The sequence below is a fragment of the Perna viridis genome, chromosome 8 (assembly GCF_037379345.1).
Source record: "Perna viridis isolate PV_CMFRI_1.1 ecotype Kerala chromosome 8, ASM3737934v1, whole genome shotgun sequence".
In the NCBI taxonomy this organism is placed as follows: Eukaryota; Metazoa; Mollusca; class Bivalvia; order Mytilida; family Mytilidae; genus Perna; species Perna viridis.
In genome coordinates, this window is record NC_142452.1 from 43,680,073 (window position 1) to 43,703,354 (window position 23,282).

Below are 23,282 nucleotides of genomic sequence, written 5' to 3' on the forward strand. Positions count from 1 at the left end.
ATGATTTTCATGAGAAATTCACTAAACACGAGTTTCATGTGAACGTTTCGTGTGAATTTCACGTGAAGGCTCCATTCACCCGAATTTCATGTGAACTCTGTCACTTAGTTTATTTGCTCAATTCAGGTGAAAATCATGTGAAATTTGTGTGAAAATCACGTGAAATAATTTTGCCTGTGTAGACAGGTAAAGGACGAAGTTGGATATAGATATATTTCAAAATATTCTTGTTGCTATTTCCGCCTCTTATCGTTTTTTCTAGACATACAGATAGTTCCTGACGCTTGGCACTTCCTTTTTACAAATTAATGAGAACAGTATTACTTAGTGTTCAATTCAGAGTTACTGACCAAAGTCAGAAAGGTCTACTCTTATTGCATGTCGGAAACGAAAACGAACATCTAAATTGATGTAATTATTGAATATTATATAAAAAAGCGCTTTGCAGTAAAGAGGATGCAAAAAAAACCGAACTTGGTATGGGAAGCTGTAGAGTGTGATTTCCTGTCAGACTAGAATCAGGCTATCAGTGTTTCCAAGCTATGCCTGAAATTCGCCCTAAATACCGTAATTAGGATTTCATCCTCTATTAATATAGTACATGTGTTTATCAATTTTGCTCCTTACTTCAACATATCGAATACGTATCGACTTTAAATCCTTAAAACATTGTGGTTGAACAAAGTACACCTTTAAGTTTTTTATCTCATAAAAGAAAATAAAAACTTTTACGCTTTAATTTGCGCAGCTGACCGATAAAAATACTGAGATCTGTAAACAATATCAAAACAGAAAAGTATATAAATTTAATCCTCGTATTCAATGTAAGGTTTTTATATTGCTGCTCGGGCGTTAAACCCCAACAAACAAACAAAAACAAACATCAATCTAAGTTTCAATTTTAATCGTCTATTTACGATTAGGTTTTTCATCCGATCCTATAACGTCATAAATTACAGTTAAGTAGACTGGTTTAGATAATAAATAATGTGTAACAACAATTTTTATGTTCGTGTGCGATTTTACGATGACAAATTGATGAGTTTTGGCAGTTTGTCACTTGATATATTGTTTTTGGTTTCAATGAAAAAAGCGCGATTAAATTAGAGACAATACAAGGTGGTGTACCGATTCCCGAATTGCATAATGTAAATGAATAAGAAAATCACGTGTTGTTTTATTAATCTAAATAGTTTATAACTGAAAGTTTCCCGTGAAGTTTCAGTTCGCATAAGTATATTGTAGGTAAGCAATGTTTGTTTTTTGTTTTTTCATTAACTAATACCTATATCAGTATCTTTATAATATAAATTAGGTTTTTCCTTCTATTTCATTTGGTAACTAGTGTCTGTTCTAAAGAACTTTTGGACTTATACTTCTATATCTCTCGTACATAGCAAGACGCTCGAAAATAACCGTAAAACATTGGGAGTAATTGTGACGTTTCTTGCTCTTTTCAGGTTTCCGGTTTTTATCATTGTTATTGTCAAAATCATTATTATTATTATTACTGTTATGTTTTCGTGTCATTTGTAACTTCGGCGTTGTTCCTTCTTTTCCTTAAAAAGAAATTAATTGACGACTGAAAGTCTTATAAACAAATCATGTCACATACATGTATATACTCTTATAAAATGAAATTTCTAAGATATTATTTCATGTATTTGAAAAAAAATATATATTTAATGTTATCGTATTGTAGATTACTGATCATTTGAAATAGTCATGTTACAACACCTTTTTGTTTTTACACTGTTTGGTGAGTTCTTATAACTTTGTACATATACATTAACCACCATGAAATATCATTTGGCATCCACAAAATATATAACATACAATTAGGGGAAAATAAATTTCGAATTTATTAAATGAAAAACAGTCAAATTATGACAATCAATTTTATTCTTATCGTTTGTATTTCTTGGCTAATTCAAGGGTTTTCTACTAATGGATGAGACAGAAACACACACATTAATATGGGTTTTTGGGGTGTATGTAGAAACCAAAACATTTCGTTCATACAAATTAGGATTTCCTTTCTCAATTATCATTCCAATAATGCATCCATGTCTTAATTTAAGATATGAACGCATTAAAAATTACCTGGATATTGTTAAAAAAGTAAGACATTTTCATAACTTTTTTTATAATTATTATTATGTTTGATGTAATGAATTTGGACAAAGTTTCATTTTGTTTACTAAAAAAAAAACATATTTCTTGCGAGTTGCGAAAGAATGATAACTTAGAAGATGAAATATTGTGTCTCGAGGGATATTTAGATACACACAATGCAATAAACAAATCTGTTGAAAAAACAAATTTGTTAAAATGAACTTGATATCACATCAATAAACAACATGGATGATTTATTTTCACTTTTATGTTTAGTTATCGCATATGCATTAAGAGAGATTCCTGACCTGACCATTGATGACACCAAATTACCGAAGGATGAGGAACAGTATCAGTTCAAAGTGATACCGCCTGTTTAGACACAAGAGGTTTGTTAGCTTTTTACATATTATCTAAGGAATAATAAAACAATAGCATGTTATCCAATGATATTTTGTTGTTATATCTGTTACAAAGACATTAACTAGCCTGATAAGAATGTTATATTTAAACGATATTTAGATTAGTTGACATTTTAATTCATGTTCTTTGTATGACAAACATGAAGTTGGAAGCTACATGTAATTTTAAATGCAGTATTTTCATGTTATATGTAGTTACTATCTAACTTTAGCTGTATAAATAAGTTTCTACTAACTTATTCTGAGAAGTTGTATATGATAAACATTCCACTTTTCACCATGAAACATCCACCATAGTCTAAATTCCGCATTGTTTCAGGTTAATCGATATATTTGCTACTCTAAATCATTGAGTGAGCTTGGCGACAGCTATGTCAGTAAGTTATGTAAATATAATTAACTAAAGATCTATAAAACAAAATAAATTATGCCCAACAACAACAAACAAACTTCAACCGTGATGTATAATTATGTTTTTATTTCGCAAAATATTAGAAAATAAAATCATATTTAATCTGCCATTAATTTATGTATTTTTGTCTAAAATACAATAAGACATTTATCCTATATAACAAATTCAAAGACTTTACTGTCAGTGTCCTTCAAATGATTATATCTGTTACATAATGAATTTATCTTAACACTATACAATTTATCGCAGCAAAACTTCTTACGGAACCCAACAAGAAAGTAGCACCGCATCATGTCGACTCTGGATTATGTCTAGATCCAACACACAAAGATTCAGCATGGTAATTAATCCAAATTGCTCAGACCAACAACAAACAGCACAACATTATCACAAAAATTTTGTCATTTGAATAATAACCATATGTTTCCTATTGTTTAACGGCATGGGACGTGTTCATCACATTAAATTTGCAATTTTTAATTTTTTGTAATTTGTATAATTAAAATTGTAAATCATATCCTGTATGCTCTGTATGATCGCTATTATGTTTAACAATTGGCCAAATACTGATAACTCGAAAAAACTGTATTGAAAATTGAAATTGCGTGTCATGTGATATTTCCGGAATGAAATGTAGAAAATTATCAGTAAAAAGAACAAAATTGTATTGGGTCGGCTAACTTTTGTAAGATAGTTCTTGTTTTTAATATTTGCCGGAACGATTTGTTTGTCATTTTATTATGTCATATTTTTCAGGGATTGCAATAGAGGAACCGCATGCAAAGGTGATGCTATTGAGTTTAGCGTCACTGATAATTTCAATGACATCAAGAATCCATTTTACCAGCTTCCAAAAGGTAGGTTGGTAGTCCAAACTGGTATTATCACCTTAATGGATTCCGGAAGTGTTGTGTTTCACATTAAATGCGTCATTGATATCAATATGCAATCTGCTTCGTAATTAAATAGACCAGTAAAAAGTTACTAGTTAATGTTTATTGTATTGAAAAAGTAAAAGGTTTTATATTTTAAGCGTATTATTCATTATCGTATTTCTGATATTTCTGATCCCATGGTTATCTGTCCATTCTCTCCTTTGTTCGATACATGTAATGTACACTACTGATGATTTAATATGCGTCCATATCAAATTCAGACACTGTTCATACCAACCAAATGAAGCGTTTTAAGTCTAAATAAGATATACTTTCCCTAAACAATAGTCTTTTTTTTTAATTTGTTGTTTACATCCGGCGCATCCCAAAATCAACCAAATCAAACCGAATCAAGAACTGTTGTTCTTGCAAAGTGTCAATTGGATACACAACCAATATATTCTTTTTATATTCAAATGACAAACTAAGACCGGTTTTATGGTCTGTAACATATACTCAAGTATAAACAAATGTTGCTTTTTGACTTGTATGAATCACGTTCTGTGTGATTTTTGTTAAAGACTACCACTTAATATATCTCTTCTATAAAGTCCGTTGCCACATGCAACTTTGGTACTATTTCTCTCTTATTACTAACCCTTTGCTCATTTTTTTTGTTGGGTGTCGATTTTTTTTTTTTTTTTTTTTTGATTACTTATTTACTTATTTATCTTTTGTGTGAGTTTTTGTTGTTAAATGAATGTTGAATTATCTTTCATTAAAATAAGTTTGCATTTTATAGGCTTTCTCTGTATTTTCAGATTACTCAGCTCGAATAAACAGTGGCAGAGAATCTCATTATTTGATAGTACAGGTTCATTTATATGAACCGTTGAAAAGTAAGTCTTACATTCCCAGTCATTGATGATTTAGTAATAAAGGCTCTCTACTTTTATCTCTTTTTTTTAATTTATAATAATACAGAAAAATAAAAGGAACGTTCACATTTCTACAAATAAGAGTCCGATTGCGTGTCAACATGTATATCATCATGTTTTATTCACATTTAACAAAATAACGTGATCTTTTGAGGACAATTCCTCAGCTGCATGACTCTTATGTGGATGGCAACTTAATGCGTTTGATATGATGAGGAACTTTTTTCAATTCATATTTCGATTTTTGTGTTTTGTTAACTTTCTTTTAGACCCAACGTCTCCAGCAAACGTAACTATAACTTTCAAAAAAGAACCGTAAGTATTCGATTTTAGACTAAAGTTGAATTGTAGTTATGTATGTCATGAAAATCTGTCTTTTGACATTTTCGATTTTTCAATTATTTGATACGACATGCTATTACCATTCAATGGAAATTTGCAACTTATTCGCTTTAAATGACCTGCAGGTGTTTTTAGTATGTTATAAGTTAATTAGTTTAATCATTAATATTGACTTATTTACATGATTTATTTACTTTATTTCAGGACGAAATACAACTACCAGAAATTCTTATTATCCAACTCCGGTGTAATACCAGCTAATCAAAACTCTGGTAATTAACTCATTACAGTACACCTTTTTGTAATTCATCCTAATACTAATGACCAACCTGAAAAATAAAAATTAACACTACATGAAAAGGTCAGATTCCAAAAGTAACAGGGACATGGTGTGTAAAACAAAAAACACGTACTCTATATTTTAAGAAACAATTCACGCTATGTTTAGCTATATGTAATGGAGGAAAAGTTGAATAAAATATTTACAACATTTGTATTCATGTTCCACTTTATTACTCGGATCAACAATGAAGCAAGATATTGTGGGAACTTATTTATTGTAATTTCATCGAGGTTTTTCTTACAGCTTGTTCTAAAGTCTTTATACATTGGGGTCAAAGCTTCTTCGCTAAACATGTGGTATTAAGGAGAAGGAGCGACGACGTAGTTGGCTTGAAATCAATATAATGTATCGCAGGGGAATTCTATGCCTGTTGCCTGCTGAACTGGTACAAAGCAGGGACTATTCGATAAATCAAACGTTTCCGTCCTTAAATGCCCGCAATGCCTGTCTAGTTTGAAAGAGTAACCATGTGAACCAAGAATTTAGGCTTTCAATTCTGTTTGCTCATTCTTTTAAAACTTGTGTTTCAGGATTCTTTACTCATGTTGGATGCGAATGGAAAAGACCAAAAATGTTTGCTTTCGACTATTATGTTCACACGCATAATCATGGTAAATATTTATTTCTGTTTGACTAATTTCACCCTGTGAAGTTGATCGCTCGGTAACTTTCTGCTCCCCCTTTGTACTAGTATTTCTTTCTGAATGATGAAAGCAATCGAACATTTTTTTATGATATTCTTTTTTTTTCAATTTTAATAATGACTGCTTATTGACTTTGTGATCAACTGAAAATGGCATACCCATTTGGTTTGGTACATTTTGTACTTCCGATTTGAAACAACCCTAGGACTAATTGTTCTGAATTAATTTTCAGGGGTGTTTGGAGAAGGATTCCTGATTAGAAACAATTCATTAACTTATCTTGGGGTACAAATGACAAGAGGTCGTCCAAAGGTAATTCATAAAATCAGTGTTATTCTTAAATTTTGTCCATTTATTAATTTATGTGTGTTTTAAGGTTGTTGATCAGCATGATACACACCAATGGTAAATAATAAAATTCAATTGTGGACGAAACCATATAAACAAATAAATTATGTTAAAAGGGTGTTGTATTATGTATCGGCCTTACTGTATCGTCCGTTATATCAAGCTTGGAAAACCTATCCGATTGATTACTCGAAAGCATGCCAACTGGAAGCAATACAACCCCTTACAAAATCTTAATTTTAAGAGGCTGAAGGAAAATTTAAAAAAAAAACGAACTTTTTATAGATCAAAACTCCAGAGATCTTTAGATCTTGTGATTTTCCTTTCATTAACCGTGTACGAATCGTCATTTATCCTAGACACGTTTCATTCGATTTTTTTAAACGATACAAATTATCTTTATATTTGAATTTAGTTTTAATCGTTTAGTTATTTGTTATCAAATTTATTCAAGGTTCAGTTCGATATTGGAAATGGTCCAGTAGAAATTTTGCCGGGAGATATTTTGGTAAGTTTATTGGTTTTCCAATTGTAGAAAACATATGATTCATGCAGATACAGAGAAAAATGCAATATAATCCCTAAATGCTTAAGCCGGTTGTGTTACCTACTTCATAACGTTCATGTTCAAAATTAATATTTCTAGAAAATTGAATCGAATTTAAGATTAACGATTATCACTAAAAGCACTGTCAACATCACGTCTGTCTTAGTACGGATAAGATATTTTTTAGAATTCATTTTATTTTTTTAGGCATCAACGTGTTTGTTTATTAACAAAGAGAACAAAACAATTGAGCTTGGGTAAGTGACACGTATGTTTCTTTATACCTTCTGTAAAATGTTTTTTTTTTTTTATTATTATTCTACTAATTTTTTATCCCGCTCTTGGTGTTTTTTCCCTAGTTTATGATTTCGAAGTTTAAAATTCCATGGTCCTTTGAGAAAATATTTTGTATAATTTCCGTTAGTATAAGAACACAATACAAACCTTAGGTTTAATAGATGTAGGAGATTGAGTCTGGTTTCCAAACATATTGAATGAAAACCACAACCATCTACTAGAACATGTATGTGAAGCGCAATACAGATAAACCGGTGTTGTACAGTGAAATCAAAGTTCGTCTCACGTTATAATATCAACAAGAAGTGGTTGGTAATTTACCAAAACCCCGCAATCTATGTGTTCACAGATTGTTATATATTGGTTAACAGACTGTAACTCACAATATCACCTGTGATCGATAATTATTTTTCATTTATCAATTTAATTTAATATGGCTTATATGCTAGTCGGCCAGTGTCACTATTTAGTGTGAATAGTCATGTCTTAATCAAATGGTGTTTTTTTTACGATAGTACTGGATAATTTTGTGGTTTATTTGTTTAAAATTCTACATTGCGCTAGTTACCAGAAACATCCCCGAGCGCTTTTTATCCTACTCCGACACTCCCGGATGCTTTCTAACATGACTCTCTGGTCGTTAGGTAAACACTAATCAGACAATATATCAAAAGAAAAGAATGTCATACCTATGTTTTCGATTAAGCTGTGTACTCTGTACTCGTCATCTCAAACCTACATCCACTTCGCCAATATAGACCTTATCAGCCATATGTGAGAACACTAGGACCTGAACAACCACGTATTTGTTGATCGGTCGCTTCAGGAACAAGATGACTCGGCCTTAAGATAAGTCGGTGTAAATTCATAAAGTACTATGCTAAGTCTTAGTTTCCCTGAACACAATAAACTTACTTTTTCCATCCATAATTTCTCACATAACCGGACTCTTTATAGTAAAACAACAAGCCAGAATAACATCGTAGATCTACATGTACCCAGAGTCATAACAAGACAAAACCCCTCCACCCCCCGAAATAATATTTCTATTAATACTGAAAGTGCGAAATATGAAATTTAATTAATGCATTGTTAACATTTTAACTTTTTGTTTCTTTTTGAGACAATATTTTATCCATAAAATGATAACAGTTGTCAAATATACACTCTTTCAAAAGGAAATATATCTAAAAACAGTCATTTTGTTTCCTTTTTTTTCAAAAGTGCAGCTTTTTCTCATTTCATTGATGAAATTTCCAATGATTAACTAAAAATAATATCAATATCAAACGTTATTGATCATTAATTTTATGTTATATACTGGTTACCGAGGGTTGTCTATGGGCTAGCTGGTTGCTAACCAATTGATTGCGGAATTTGATTATCGATCACAGTTGTTATTGTGAGTTCCGGTCTGTTAACCCTAGATAATGTTGTTATCCCGTAAATAACGGGGTTTGGTTAATTTCAAGTGCCATAAATATGTCCAAAAATATTGTTCGATAGCTTACCATTGAAGTAACCATTGAGTTTATTTTATTTTGTGATTTTTTTTATATTATTATTTTAGGAGTGAAGACACTTGTATTTTTTGAGTTAGGAATCGGCTACGAACCGCAATACCATGAATATTTTGCCAGAGCACCGGCTTGCATATCAGTTTCACCAGATTTTACATTTTGTAGTAATCCAACCACTGCAGTGCTGTGTTAGAAACTAAACGTGCCGTATATTTGCATTACACTATTACATTACACTATGAAAATAGTGGACAATTCATTGGCAACCCGTTATCTTATTGTTACAGTATATCTTTGTAAATGAATTGCAAGCACACTGTAATATGCGTCAATAAATTAACTTTGTTGTTATAAAGTGTATCTATGAATATACTGTTTTACTTTCTTTACGTTAAGTATGGTTCTGTCTAAAGTCAAGATTGCATGGGCTTGATTCATCATATCTCAAGATAATCAATGAAACTATTATAATACGATAGTTATATCCTAAAAACAACTCTCCTTTGATCTGCTGTACATCGTGAACTATTTTTTGACTGGTTAAAGCGTAAAATTTCATGCAGGGAAGTTTCTGTAGTAAAACGTTATCAAATTTTAAGTGTTAATAATTCCAGTGGAGTAGCAATAAACATGTTTGGTGTGTTGAAATATATGAATCACTAGTCATAAGCTACTGCATAGTGTTGAGACAGAGTTGTACTTAACTTTTTACAATTTGTTTGATTTTTAACAAAATAATCATATTTTTTATGTGTATTTGTTTTGTTTAATAATGTTTGCAGTAAAAATAAAAAGAGAATAGATGGTGCGTAACATTTTATTCTGTATTCCATTCTCTGGTATCTGCTATATCAAACTAGTAACAAGTAGGATCGTTTATTGTAGATACAAAATATGAGACAAAATGGCCTACCGAAAAGGTCTTTAAGCTTCGGTTTGTATACTTTGAAAACCGTATTGAAATCTTAATTGAATCCTGGATTACATTAGATAGATTTGTTTACCTGCTTTCCAGCAAAATTAATCATTATTTTTAAAAGGAACAATTCTATACTTAAAATTGAGAACTGGATAAGAGAATTTTTTTTCATATTGTCACCTGAATGTTAGAAATAACATCCGTAGATATTGAAAGGCATGTATCAATAACTTATGAAATATTTTGCTCTACTACATGTAGGGTTCACAAGACCTAATATACAATGTCAGTGTTGTTCTTTTAATTTAACAATGCAATTATTAACTATTTTTCTGCCCTTATACAATAAACTCTTCAGTCAAGTTTGGTTAATACAAATTACACATGTTATACTGTATAAAAAAAGTTTTACATGCATGCCCAAATAAAAGTATTCCACCCGTATTAATATTGAAAGTTCCATTATGCTATACAAATGTTCCGGGAATTAATTCTTATTAGCAGTATACCATGTATAGAACCAATTACAAAGGAAGATTAAAAGCCAAAAAATAAAATGTATTCAACAAGTTATCAAAACCAAACAGAAATAGAAAGCCAAATCAAGCACCGAGAAGTAACACACAACAAATGTTCATCCGCCTTCAGTTATAACCCATTCTGGGTCCTAGTTTCCCCCATCAATTAAATATATCATTAGCGTCATGGTACTAGATTTACCCAATTATTGAAAACTTGAAAATCTATGCCGATTAGTTAAGAGGCATAACGTTGCTATCTCAAACTTGAAACAAAGCTTCATATACAAGGGGCACAGACTAGAATTCAAGCTGTAGATATTTTGGACAAATAAAGACACCACATTAACGCTTAAATGGGTCTCTGGTATGTTTATTCTCAAGCCCTAGATTTGGAAGGATGCCAAGAAGTAAGTATAAACACTAAACATATAAAAAATGGGAATAGTATAACGCTTTACACGCCATATCTGTATTCAATGTCAATAGTTCAAACGTGGCTGTGAAAACTAATAAAATTCTAGACAATTGTATACTGATGCAAGGCATTTCGATGTATTCGATTAATACGTTAATCAAACGTCTTCTTGGTTTTTGATCGATAAGGGTGTGGTCTAGCTACATGCATTAAACATTTATCTAAAGAAGCATAGTCAGATCAAGTTTTGGCCACAGCTTTATATTAAAATTAATATCATGACATACAATTATGTGTTTGCGAAAATTTCACTTTAAATCAAATAATTAATGTTCACGACATTTATATAAAATGGAGTACATTGTTTAATATTATTGATCTCTGCTAATCGAATATACATGTAGCATACCGAAAAATTAACTGAATAAATAAAACAAGGGGTCATATTTTTTTTTGTTTGTCTTTAAAATTTCTTCTGTAAATTTTGTCTTCCACTGTAAAAAAATTTAAGAAAGAAAGTTCAAGACAAAAGTAAAGGCAAATACCTAATCAAATGTATACATACCCATATCGCAACGCACCAGAAAGAGATGAGTCCTTTAGAGACATGTAACTGGACTTCCAATAGGAGTTTCGAGTCTTATTATAGGGGAAAGATATATAAGGGGAGACTAATCAAAATTTGATTTTCGCCTTAAAACATGATTGACTTTGGTACGAATGTTAAGTTTGTGCATCCATGATGTAATCATCACAGAGGTAGTCCCAGACCAAATAAGCACTGTCGTTTCTTGATAAACATGCGTGTATTAAGTCAAGTTACGACAAGAAATAGGTAAATGGTATGTATGACATTTTCAAGCATAAAGTTTGTTGGTTAATAAATGCTTCTCTTTAAAGTTAATGTTTTGGCGTCATTATGGCAATAAAAAATATGAGAAAAAAGTGTACACTGTATTAAGGAATTTCAAGGCACATTTCAATCAAATCTGCCCACCTCTTTGAGATACCATCAAGGATGTTTAAATATAGAACCAACTGTCCTAAACGTCTTCAACTCCTTCATCACGTGCTAGACGCAGACACGTAATTTCCAATGAGCGATATTGAATTTGCGTCATCGCCTCTTCTCGATATGTGTTTCTTGTTGACCTTGTAAGGCAAGTGGTTCAATGCTCATGGCTAGCAAGTAGGGGTTTGCCGGAAAATCAAGTCCATGACGCCTAGGTCCGCGGAATGTATTTGATGGTAGGTAGAGTTTAATATTTCCTCTAGAACCAATAACAATCACTTCCTTTTCACTAATATAACAACTATAACCCGGATGAACACGATACCCTAATATGGGGTAGGCATTGCCTAAATCAGCGAGCACCGTGAGTTTGACCATATATGCACCAACTGTGCGAGACTCGTAAAAATAATGAAGGACATTACATTGAGGGGGGTCAACCCTGATGAAAATTTTTGCTTTGCAAGTGCAATATTTTTATTTATATTTAAGCAGCAAGTAAAATCAATAATTCTATTTGAAAATCTGTTTAGTTAATTAATGGGGGAGCTTTTTTTTAGTAAATGAATAACTTGAACAATTTTTTCCCTAAAATTCCAACCCCATACCCCCTTTCCCCTCGCCTTCACAATGGTCAATAACTTTATAGCACTTCGCAATATTGTACATTTTTTTTTATCCCGTATAGACATCTTTAGCAATATCCATTTCAGTTTTGGCCTGTCATGACAATCTGTACAGATACCGGAAATATTACAGTTCTCCACGGATGGTGGGAATATTTTAAACATATCATGAGACGTTAACAAAATGCAGACGACAGCTGCAAATTCCACACAAGAAAATGATTGCCTTTTCTATCTTAGAAAAGCTATACTACAATCGGAGAAATATTTTTCCAAGGCGGGTTAGGTTCTTGACAGTGTGCGTTTCAAATATTCTCCCAAGAAAGTGACTTGTAGAAGGGCAGGGCAACTGGATTGTTTCTACTGCACACAATTAAAATAAACAAGACATTTTACTCTTTGTTAAATGGCAAATAGATAAACCAAAGTCTTTTGTACTTCATACACAATGCACATTTTAAGGATCAGTGCATACATTTTAGTTCTACAATTGTGAACATCTAACACACGTGCGGCTAAATTATCTATATACTAAACGACCTACATGCATCACCTAACAATTATATATACTTGTAATAAAAACACGAACATGGTTAAATGCATCACCTAACAATTACATATACATGTAATAAAAACCCCAGAATGGCTACATGTATCACCTAACAATTAGATATAATGAAACACCAGAATGGTTACATGTATCACCTAACAGTTACATATAGTAAAACACCAAAATGGTTACATGTATCACTAAACAATTATTTATAATTTAAAAAAAAAACGAGAATGGTTACATGTATCACCTAACAATTACATATAAAACACCAGAATGGTTACATATATCACCTAACAATTTAATATAATAAAAACACAAGAATGGTTACATGTATAACCTAATAATTATATACAATAAAAACACCAGAATGGTTACATGTATCACCTGACAATTACATATAATAAAACATCAGAATGGTTACATGTATCACCAAAGAATAACATATAATACAACAGGAGAAGGGTTTTATTCGTTGGTTTCTGTTTTTAATATAAATGTAACAATATCAGAAGCGTAGGTTTCATTTTTCATATTTTAAAAAAAATTTCTATACATGTCCTAATGCTGCTTTACTTTTTTCTTTAAGTATATATGAATTGGTATGGTTTAAAGTCATGATGTTTTGGGATGTTAAACCAATGAAATCGCAGTTTTCCCCGCGCATGTAGTATTTTCCTGTTTGACTCGACCACGTGGTTCGTATTCTTAACGTTGTCTTCCAAACAGCACTTAGAAAGCTTCTTACATGAGCATATGAGAAAATCGGTGCAACTGACCTCTTATTCTGAAAGATGTCAAAAACCAAATGGACAGATTACCAGTTGTACATGACAGGACTCTTCAAACGGCTTAAATGGAAAATGTGAGACCAGATTAAGTAGCTTACGACAGAAGGATAGAAGGAGTAATCAAGGGAACCAAGGTTATAGATAGAAGTGTAGATCAAAAAGTGCATGGAACTATTCAAAAAATCACGGATTTAGATGGACGTTATTCTGAAGGAAAAGGAGTGCACCCCTTCACAGAAAAAGTTTCACAGTTAAGTATGTATTTTATTTGATATTGAGTTTATACCGTAAAACAATTCAGATATTTTCAATTTAGTCTAAAAACATTCTTTGAGTATCTTTAAAATGCATTTTAGGTTAAGCTGAATTGAACGAACTGATTATAATAACGGATAATTATAACGGACGTGCTTGTCTACTCGATTGGTACAAATTCATATACATGTAACTGCACCAATATATCATTTCCGCAAGTTCAATTTTGAGGACTGCTCGAATTGTATGATACATTACTGAAATCGACAGTTACGCGTCAATGAACAAACCAATACATGATACATTTTGTTCGAGTATATACAAGTTCATTTATTTATATGTTCATTTATTTCACATTTCAATTTAAAGTATCTGTTATTATCAACTAATAAATTTATTACTGAAGTGAAAACGTATCGAAGATGTGATACACACTTGTAACATTGTTAAATTCTTTCCCAGTGTATAATGATTTAATACACGACAGTTTGTGTTAATTTAAACACGATCAATGTAATATATGCATAAAGTAAATCATTAATGTTTTCATTATTTGGCAGGGTACCAAAATACCAGCCGGCAATAATAAAAAAAAATATTGAGTCTATCTTTTTATTTTATTTTTTTTATTATTTTTTGTGGGGAGGGGGTAGATTGATGATTGAACAGATACAATGCCTCTGGTGGATTCGGTACAAACTTTGTTGTATGATTAAGTGCAATAAAACTTTAATGAGATTAATTGGTAGAAGGGGCACCTTTTCTTTGCTAATACGGGCCGAACATTCATAAAATGTGATAAGTGCCGTCAATATACCAATGAAATAGAAAACAAAACAATGTAAAACAGATTTTTAACCAACTACACAAAATACGTTAAAAGATGTCAAAATCTGATCATTTGATATGAATTCAAACTTGGCATCTATACGGGGCAAATATGAAAAAAGAGGACCAATACGGCATCATAATTTCCGGTCGTTTGACACTGCCATTTTGAGTTAGAATTGTCGATGGAAACAAAGAAACTTAGAATAAGGTCAGAAAACTTTATTTTTGGCATATCACAAGCTCTAAGGAGCTTTAATATAAAAACATGAATTATGTAACATAAACACAACAAACTAGAATCAAAGAATATGCACATAGAAAACATGAAAAAAAATCAAACCAATAATTTATTACACATGACAACCCTGTTGTAATGTCTAAAACAAAAGAGCATAATATAATTTCAATTGCATATACGTATATCTAAAATGTGCTTTAAGAATTGTGTTATTTCATGAACTTTGATCACCAAGACTAAAAGCTGCTTCTATTTTATACAAAAAGAATATTTAAGACTGATTAATGCAATTAAACATACATGTACATGTTCTTGGTAAAACACGAAAACATCTGTTCTACAAATCATCTAGTTGAGTTGATTAATAAAATTGTCAATAAATATATGTAATTTCATATTTGCCCTGGTTTCGATCAATCATATTGACCTCGACAGCCGTATTGGCCTTCGGCAATGCCTCGGTTCAAACGACCGTCTCGACCAACATGACAGACCTCAAACCTATAACTGGGCCAATATGAAATTACCTTTTTATTAACATATAATAAAAATTAACTACTTACTCTGCAGGTTGGTACTATTCTCGAGCTGGTACAAAAAAGTATTTTCTTCATTTAAAACATTATCGTGCGCAATTGCGATTACGTTTCAGTAACTTCTGATGACACCAAAAAAAAAAATTGATTTTTAATCTTTCACACGTGTGACCCGGTGGTAAATCAAAGCATGTTTTTATCACTTATCACCTTGGACTGAACAGAAATTCTTTGTGGTGTGGTACAATTCCCACACACCTGGTATTACTCTGTGTTTTCTTCCCTCAAAATCGTTTAGCGTATTTGAAATAATTCAATTTGTTCAATATATGAATTAAAAGATACGAAAACCATTACACTTCTAAAGAATAGGATCAAAACAGACCAGATGAAATTTGAAATATCTATGCTTTGACCTTGTGAATATTACTTTTAGTTCTGTGTATTGTAGCTGGCTTAATTCTTCTCAAGGTTTGCTTATAAAAGATAAACATTTAAAATCATAAAGATATCATTAAAATTTCAAAACTTTCAAAAAAGTGCTCGTACAATAGCTATGAAGTGGAGAAAGTGTTATAAAATGTTGCATTTTTCTTTAATGTTCATATATATATATATATATATTTGCACCATCTGTGGGGCATATCTGACAGTGGGAATAAACCCTCGTGGTCCAACGCGAATCGTGAATAAACCGTATGATTGTTTGAACTTAACATGTACTATGGTATCCTGTAACTGTAAGACTTCTTTGCTTGCCATAGAAAAAAAAACGAATTGTTAATGTATGTTGACATTTATTGTCAATGTTGTAGGTGCAGTAAAGCATGTATATATACCAATAGGGTGGATCTGAAACGTATTTTTGCATTAAACTGATAATGACTAAGCCTATCACTAAAACCTGAAAACTGTCAGGTTTAGCATTCATATCAAATTAACTATTATCAGAGATAAGTACCACTCGTCTCACCGTGAATACTAGGGCATACGCCTGAATCAGAAATTGGAGTGTAATGTAGTGACACTAATGTACATTGCAGTATATACTTAATATCATTGACCAAGATCAAGATGTTCATGTTCAACTGACCTGATCTATTAACTTAACATTGAATTTTTTTAAGAATATTTTTGTCTATGTAGTCAATAGACTGTATCTGGTGCTAATGCAAGACAATTACGACAGTAATGTGATGCTAATGCAACTGCATACAAAATGTGATTGACATATCACACATGGTTCGTATTTTATCAAAAAACTTAACATCAACATCTTAACATAGATGCTTACCACAGAAAAGGTATATCTAACTTTCTCCTGAATGGTTAATCATTAATTATCTTTCTAACAATATCTGCCTTGACTAGCATAGCCCAGAACATCAAGACAAAGTTGTTGTCTTTACCAGCATTGTCTGGCTGAATGTACAGTGTAGGTGGAAGACCTTCACCGTTGGCCTACAACAAACAGAGAAAATTTGTAAGCTTAAAATAACATGAATGATGGCCTTTTCTGAACAGAAATTGTATTTATCTGTTACTTTCTTTTTTTTCTAAACTATAAAGCAAGGATTTTTTTCCTCACAAAACATTTAAAAATCTTAGAAATAACTAGAACAAAATCAATTCTACAAACAGACAACTGTGAATGTATTACCAAGAAAAGAAATTTTACACATGGTACAGCCTACCAATATAAAGCTATATGCAAAATATCAAATAGTACCAGTAAAAGTTGATGATATTTTCCTGATACATTCATGAAATCTTAAAGTGACATAACCTTAAACTGATACGACCAATAGGCAGTTGATATATAACCAAGCAAAAATAAAATGTTGTACATGATAGAGAGTTACAACCTATCAAGCAGAACATGCAGCATGTGTTGATGACTGTGTTAAATGATCTACTATTCTATAATTTGTGTTTGTCATCAATATAGCGGGCAGTATCATATCTATCATTTGTAATTTCTATTTCACAAAACTTCAGTTTAATTTCATTAAAGACTAATAGTACAATTTATGCAGTTAACAGGCAAATAAATATAACAGTTAATTTGTTACCAGAAGCCAATTACGGACAAAATTGCAATGTTTTGTTGTCAATTACCTTAGCTATATCATCATGCAATTCAAGGTAATATTGTAGTTGGAGGGAAACTGGTCAGTCCATGTCAAAGCATAAATCTTCTTCAAGTTGTGACTGAGAACCCCAGTTACATGGTGGTGTAGCGTTGTAAGTTTATTGTCATTCTACAAGAAAAAAATATGTAAAAGCTTATCTCATTCCACTAAAACATTTCATTGTAGCATGAATACCATATTACCTCAGAAGCACAATTGCAGGCAATGCAACACTAATTAAATCACAAGGGGTTTACTAAAGATAAGCACAAATAAAGAAAGTTTTAGAAACCAAAGTTCGAAGTTTTAAGCAGACAATTTGTAAGCCTATAAGACTAAGTTTAAAAACATATGTATATGATTTAATTCATAAATATAATAACTATATGAATGTTCATGTATTTGTTGATAAACACAAGTTTAATGGGTTTTAACCTATCTTTAAATAAGACAATCTGTTGGTTTGTATGAAGCAACATTTAGATAGTTGTATCAAATATATTTGTAGTTAATACAAATCATGCGGTTTCAAAACACAAGAAAGAATTGTTTTTAATTGCAAAGGACTTAACTTACCTTTGATACAAACGGAAATATTGGTATTGCAGTTTTTGATTGGTCCATATTGTCAATGATGATAAAGGGATTGTTGTCAGGACTTGCAAGGGCTTTGCTCCTGAGCTTGTAGTATTTCTCTCTTGCAACTCTGAATAATAATCAAGGCAAAATATAAAACTAAATGATAGATTGATCAAAAACTGTATCTAAAAGTTTTTTTCAAAATGTAAACTAGAAACACTGTGAGCAAACCTCACTGAAGGAACTCCCGACCACTTTCCAGCCCAGTGACCATTTAGTCAAAATATATACAGTCGCCAAACAGGAAGTTATGCTCAATCTGAAATTATGTCAAAATATCAAAGGGTTGTGTTAGTATATTTGCAGAAAAACTGTATTGAAAGGATGTGGACAGGTGATCAGACAGACATACACCATGAATACTATAAACCTCCCACAAATCAAAAGCTATAATAGAGAAGGAGGCAAATTTATTTGTGAAAAAAGGTTATGATACTTTTGGACAGAACTGATTGCACCAACGGCAATTAACTCGAAACTAAGTGTTCACTTTGTACTTAAAATGCAATGTTTCATTATCATTTTTTATCATATAGATAGCAGTGTTTTATCGATGTTCCCGATGTGATAAATTTCGAAAATTCACACTGTGAAATGAATTGTGTACATGATTACAACATCAATAGTGCAATAAACACATGGAGCATAAGCACAAAATATGCCAATTACCATGTTGGAAGAACATGGAGTTCTACTATAAAGTATTAAATGCTCTGCTGAATTTTATCACTAAAGAATCAGGATTTTTTATTTGAAAAGGAAGGGTTATTTGAGTAATTTTAGACACTGTTATAAAAGCGGCCTGACAACATTAATAATGTCATTATTTTAAATTTCAGTAGTCATTCACAGTGGTCATATCATGACTGCCCGCTTCACTCAATAAAAAGCTTCACCCAGCACATCATGATACTACCACAGCCAGTTGAACTTTGTTAACCTGAGTGAAGTGTGAACACAATAATTGTTTTTGACACACTAAACATAAGGACTTACAATTGTTATGGACACAACAACTCATTTGGACACAATATTGCACAATACTTCGAAATTGATTTCAAGTATAAAGGTCTGCTTTAGGGGCATTTAAGGGTCACTTTGTATTTCATTATTTATAAAACAGTAAATGATAGGGTAGTTTGCTAAACATATCTTAAAAGCTCTTGTACTTAGGCTGGGATTTTCATATGGAATGCAATAAAAACACAAACCCACACTAATAATGAAGAAGTCAATATTTTGGGACGTGGTACTCCTAAACCCAAGATATTTGAAATTGTTTGGAATATGCAGGTAGAGATTTTCATGAGGAATCTAATAAAAAGATTCAAAATCATATCAAAAATATGACAGATGATTTTTTAAGGCATTGCCCCCTTTGACCCCTACAATTTGAAAACTGTACAATATCACTGAAATCTGATTGAAAAAAAAACACAAGATTTTTAATGAGGAATCAAGAAAAAAATTAGACCAAAAATAAAGAAACTTTTGTACAAGAAGATAAGCACTTACATCAAACTGTCTCTAATGAACTCTGACTATTCTTTCTGGTTTAGCAGATAAAAATATTCTCTGCAAGTATGTACTGTGTTGACATCAATGGACTCCATACATTTTGTTGAGCAGCAATCTTTAGGAATGTTAAAGATGGTCTGTAAATCAGTTTCTTTTTGTTGAGGAACACCTTCTTTTCTTTTCCTGGGAGCTTTTCGTTCTGTAAATCATAAGAAATATATACTAAAGTGATGCATTGTTAAATGAAAAGACCTTAACTTCAACCAGAACAAGCATTTTGAGGGTAGTGTTTATATCACTGACCCAAATACTACCTTGGATCATTAAGTATTAGTGACAAACTGAGGAAATGACCTTTATTTTGAAACTTTGAAAAAAATCAGCAAAGTGTAAAGAAATGTAAACTTAATCAGTAATTAATCAAGGTAGACTCACATACAAAAAATCAGCTCAATATCTTTCAGCATTTTGAAAGAAAGTGTGAAATACTTCAATTCTTTTCAGGACTGACAGACAGACAGACGTACCCTCAGCGGAACCGAAATTCGTTCCAATATGATATGTATTGCAACACCGCTTGCACAGCGCCCTAGATCACTCGGCCAGCTAGGCTATATAAACAATATTGCTTTCGCTGACCGGTTCATGCTACATGTGTATATTAAAAATAAGACGCTAAGATAGAAGAGTTTTCAACATCCCATTAGACTTCTTGTATACATTGATTACATTTACATTTATTCCGACTGTATTTAAAACAGAACTACCTTTCGTTTTTCTCTATGTTTTCTTTATTACGTCTCCGTTAAATCCTCTCTGTTGATTAAATGGAGAAAATACATCTTTTTGTAACATCGTTTTGCTCTAATCATAAATTTCAGTCCCATTAATGATCCCGAAGAAAAATAAATATGAAAAATATTTCCCAGATTTCTGGAGTGAAATTCCAAGTTGTAGTTGGATATGCAAAAACGGAGAATTGTACGATATGCAGAATCGTTCCTTCACTCTGATGCGTCGGATTAGTGACTGTATTGGTCCTCATCATGCACGGGTTTCGATCAAAAGTTATTTTAAAATACTTGTTATTAAAAATGTATCAATCCGTAAAGGACGGCCAAAGACCGTCACCAATGGAGATCCTTTTAACTGCCCTACATGCCAGCAGGCATAATGGGCAGTAAGGCAGTTAAGGCCATACATAAACAGTTTATTCCCCAACGTCCCATTTTATATCCTCTTTTTCACTAATAGCTTGGATCATTGGCTCTTCAAATTCGCTAGAACGGAGAAAAAAATCCCAGTTTGTAAAAGGCTACTTGCGTTATCTGCTTTTCTTGGAAAATTTAATGTTTGTCTGAAGCTTTCAAGCATGTGTATGACCTACATGATATGCATTTGTTGAGTGTATTTCTTGCCAACAGCAATATACAGAATATTTAGGCCGGATAAATGGATTTTACCTTATCCCCCTCGTGTCCTGCATTTTATGGATTCGAATATTGTTAAGCGTGTATACACGTGAGACAGAAGGTAAAGTAACTACATGTAAAACATGCACCTAAGTATAATTTAATTAGTTAGATGTCAGTTACATTTTATAAACGAAGAGCAATATACACATGTATATTATTAAATTTTTGATTCCAACGAAACAAAACGAATAATAATGATTTCAAAATCAAAAAAAAAAACAAAAGGGATCTCTATACTTGTACTGGGTTTCAATAAATAGTTTATTTCACAGCAAGCCGCTACAGACTCATTTCAAATATCTTGGAAAGATACCATTTCAAGATCGAATGACAACTAACCTTATATGGTTCTTCCTTTCCCTCCCTAAGTGTTACAGCACCGTCTTACAAACCACCTTCCAAGTCAACATTGACAGCTTTAACAACAGGGACAGCTTCACGCTTTTTCCTTAGTCCGCCTTCTAAATCAACATTGACGGCTTTAACAGCAGGGACAGCTTCACGCTTTTTCCTTAGTCCGCCTTCTAAATCAACATTGACGGCTTTAACAGCAGGGACAGCTTCACGCTTTTTCCTTAGTCCGCCTTCCAAATCAACATTGACGGCTTTAACAGCAGGGACAGCTTCACGCTTTTTCCTTAGTCCGCCTTCCAAATCAACATTGACGGCTTTAACAACAGGGACAGCTTCACGCTTTTTCCTTAGTCCGCCTTCCAAATCAACATTGACGGCTTTAACAACAGGGACAGCTTCACGCTTTTTCCTTAGTCCGCCTTCCAAATCAACATTGACGGCTTTAACAGCAGGGACAGCTTCACGCTTTTTTCTTAGTCCACCTTCCAAATCAACATTGACGGCTTTAACAGCAGGGACAGCTTCACGCTTTTTTCTTAGTCCACCTTCCAAATCAACATTGACGGCTTTAACAGCAGGGACAGCTTCACGCTTTTTCCTTAGTCCGCCTTCTAAATCAACATTGACGGCTTTAACAGCAGGGACAGCTTCACGCTTCTTTCTGAGTCCGCCTTCTAAATCAACATTGACGGCTTTAACAGCAGGGACAGCTTCACGCTTTTTCCTTAGTCCGCCTTCTAAATCAACATTGACGGCTTTAACAGCAGGGACAGCTTCACGCTTTTTCCTTAGTCCGCCTTCTAAATCAACATTGACGGCTTTAACAGCAGGGACAGCTTCACGCTTCTTTCTGAGTCCGCCTTCCAAATCAACATTGACGGCTTTAACAGCTGGTACTGCATCAGTTACAGAAACCATTGCTGTAATTTAATAAATAAAAATACTTATAAACTTAATGACCCACATGTTCATGCGCATTGCATTTTATTTGAGTAAGAGATTTGATTTATTTACGCTGTAATTCGCACACTTATCTACCAATATTTCGTCGACTACTGTGATATTTTTGATTAGACGATGAATCATTTTTTTAGCACAATGCTACATGCAAATAAAGAATGCTGATATTCAATGTCAGAGTTAGCCAAATAGTTTTACATGTATTTGGTATAAAGGAAAAAATATATTTACGTTTTTTACTAATACATGTAACAAATCAAATAAAAAAATCTATTTCTTTCTGCAGATCACAGAAAAAATATAATCTCCATTTTTTAAAAAGCATGTTTTTGTGGGTAAAAACGGACTTTTTCCCAATGCGCTTTAAAGAAACTTTAATTTTAATTTTATCTAATAAAAACATAACTGAAAAATAACAAAATATATGTATCGTAAATTTGGGCACAATGTGAACTTACCTAATACAAGGGCACATAAAACAGTAGTTATTTCCATTTTTAAAGTTGTTTATATTTATAAAAATCAAACTGAAAACGATACCAAGATATTTTTCACTAAAATTACGAAGCTATTTATACCTCTTTTTGAGCGGACCATATAAAAACAAAAAAAATCAAAATCAAAAAATAATTCGTGACATCAAGATACAGGATGTATTGAAGAAGAATCCGGATTTGGAAATTTTACCATTCACTCCTGTCACG

The 23,282-nt window shown here is 32.2% G+C and overlaps 1 protein-coding gene and 1 pseudogene across 9 annotated transcripts; one reads left to right on the forward strand and one right to left on the reverse strand.

The window, feature by feature from the left end:
- On the forward strand, positions 1-9,611 carry LOC148610652 (peptidyl-glycine alpha-amidating monooxygenase A-like; annotated as a pseudogene). The gene is made up of 14 exons (XR_015924720.1): positions 1-1,245; positions 1,703-1,759; positions 2,392-2,504; positions 2,857-2,914; positions 3,199-3,289; positions 3,706-3,806; positions 4,646-4,723; positions 5,032-5,077; positions 5,309-5,376; positions 5,978-6,058; positions 6,324-6,403; positions 6,894-6,947; positions 7,194-7,243; positions 8,854-9,611. The product of XR_015924720.1 is annotated as a peptidyl-glycine alpha-amidating monooxygenase A-like (transcript).
- LOC148610653 (uncharacterized) lies at positions 5,308-23,184 on the reverse strand. 8 transcript variants are annotated; one of them, XR_015924726.1, is made up of 7 exons: positions 23,037-23,184; positions 21,604-22,538; positions 19,787-19,988; positions 18,209-18,338; positions 17,619-17,761; positions 16,795-16,961; positions 5,308-5,433 (listed from the first exon to the last, which is right to left on the reverse strand). XR_015924726.1 is itself a non-coding variant. In XM_088595880.1 (3 exons), the coding sequence occupies exons 1-2, from the start codon at positions 23,071-23,073 to the stop codon at positions 21,649-21,651; spliced, it is 927 nt and encodes a 308-aa protein (XP_088452006.1). In that variant the 5' UTR covers positions 23,074-23,184; the 3' UTR covers positions 20,655-21,069; positions 21,604-21,648. The 8 variants fall into 8 exon arrangements, 1 of the variants encoding a protein (XP_088452006.1); XR_015924725.1 differs by lacking the exon at positions 5,308-5,433 and adding an exon at positions 9,757-11,152; XR_015924727.1 differs by lacking the exon at positions 5,308-5,433 and adding an exon at positions 14,931-16,249.
- Between the last annotated feature and the right edge of the window lie 98 nt (positions 23,185-23,282).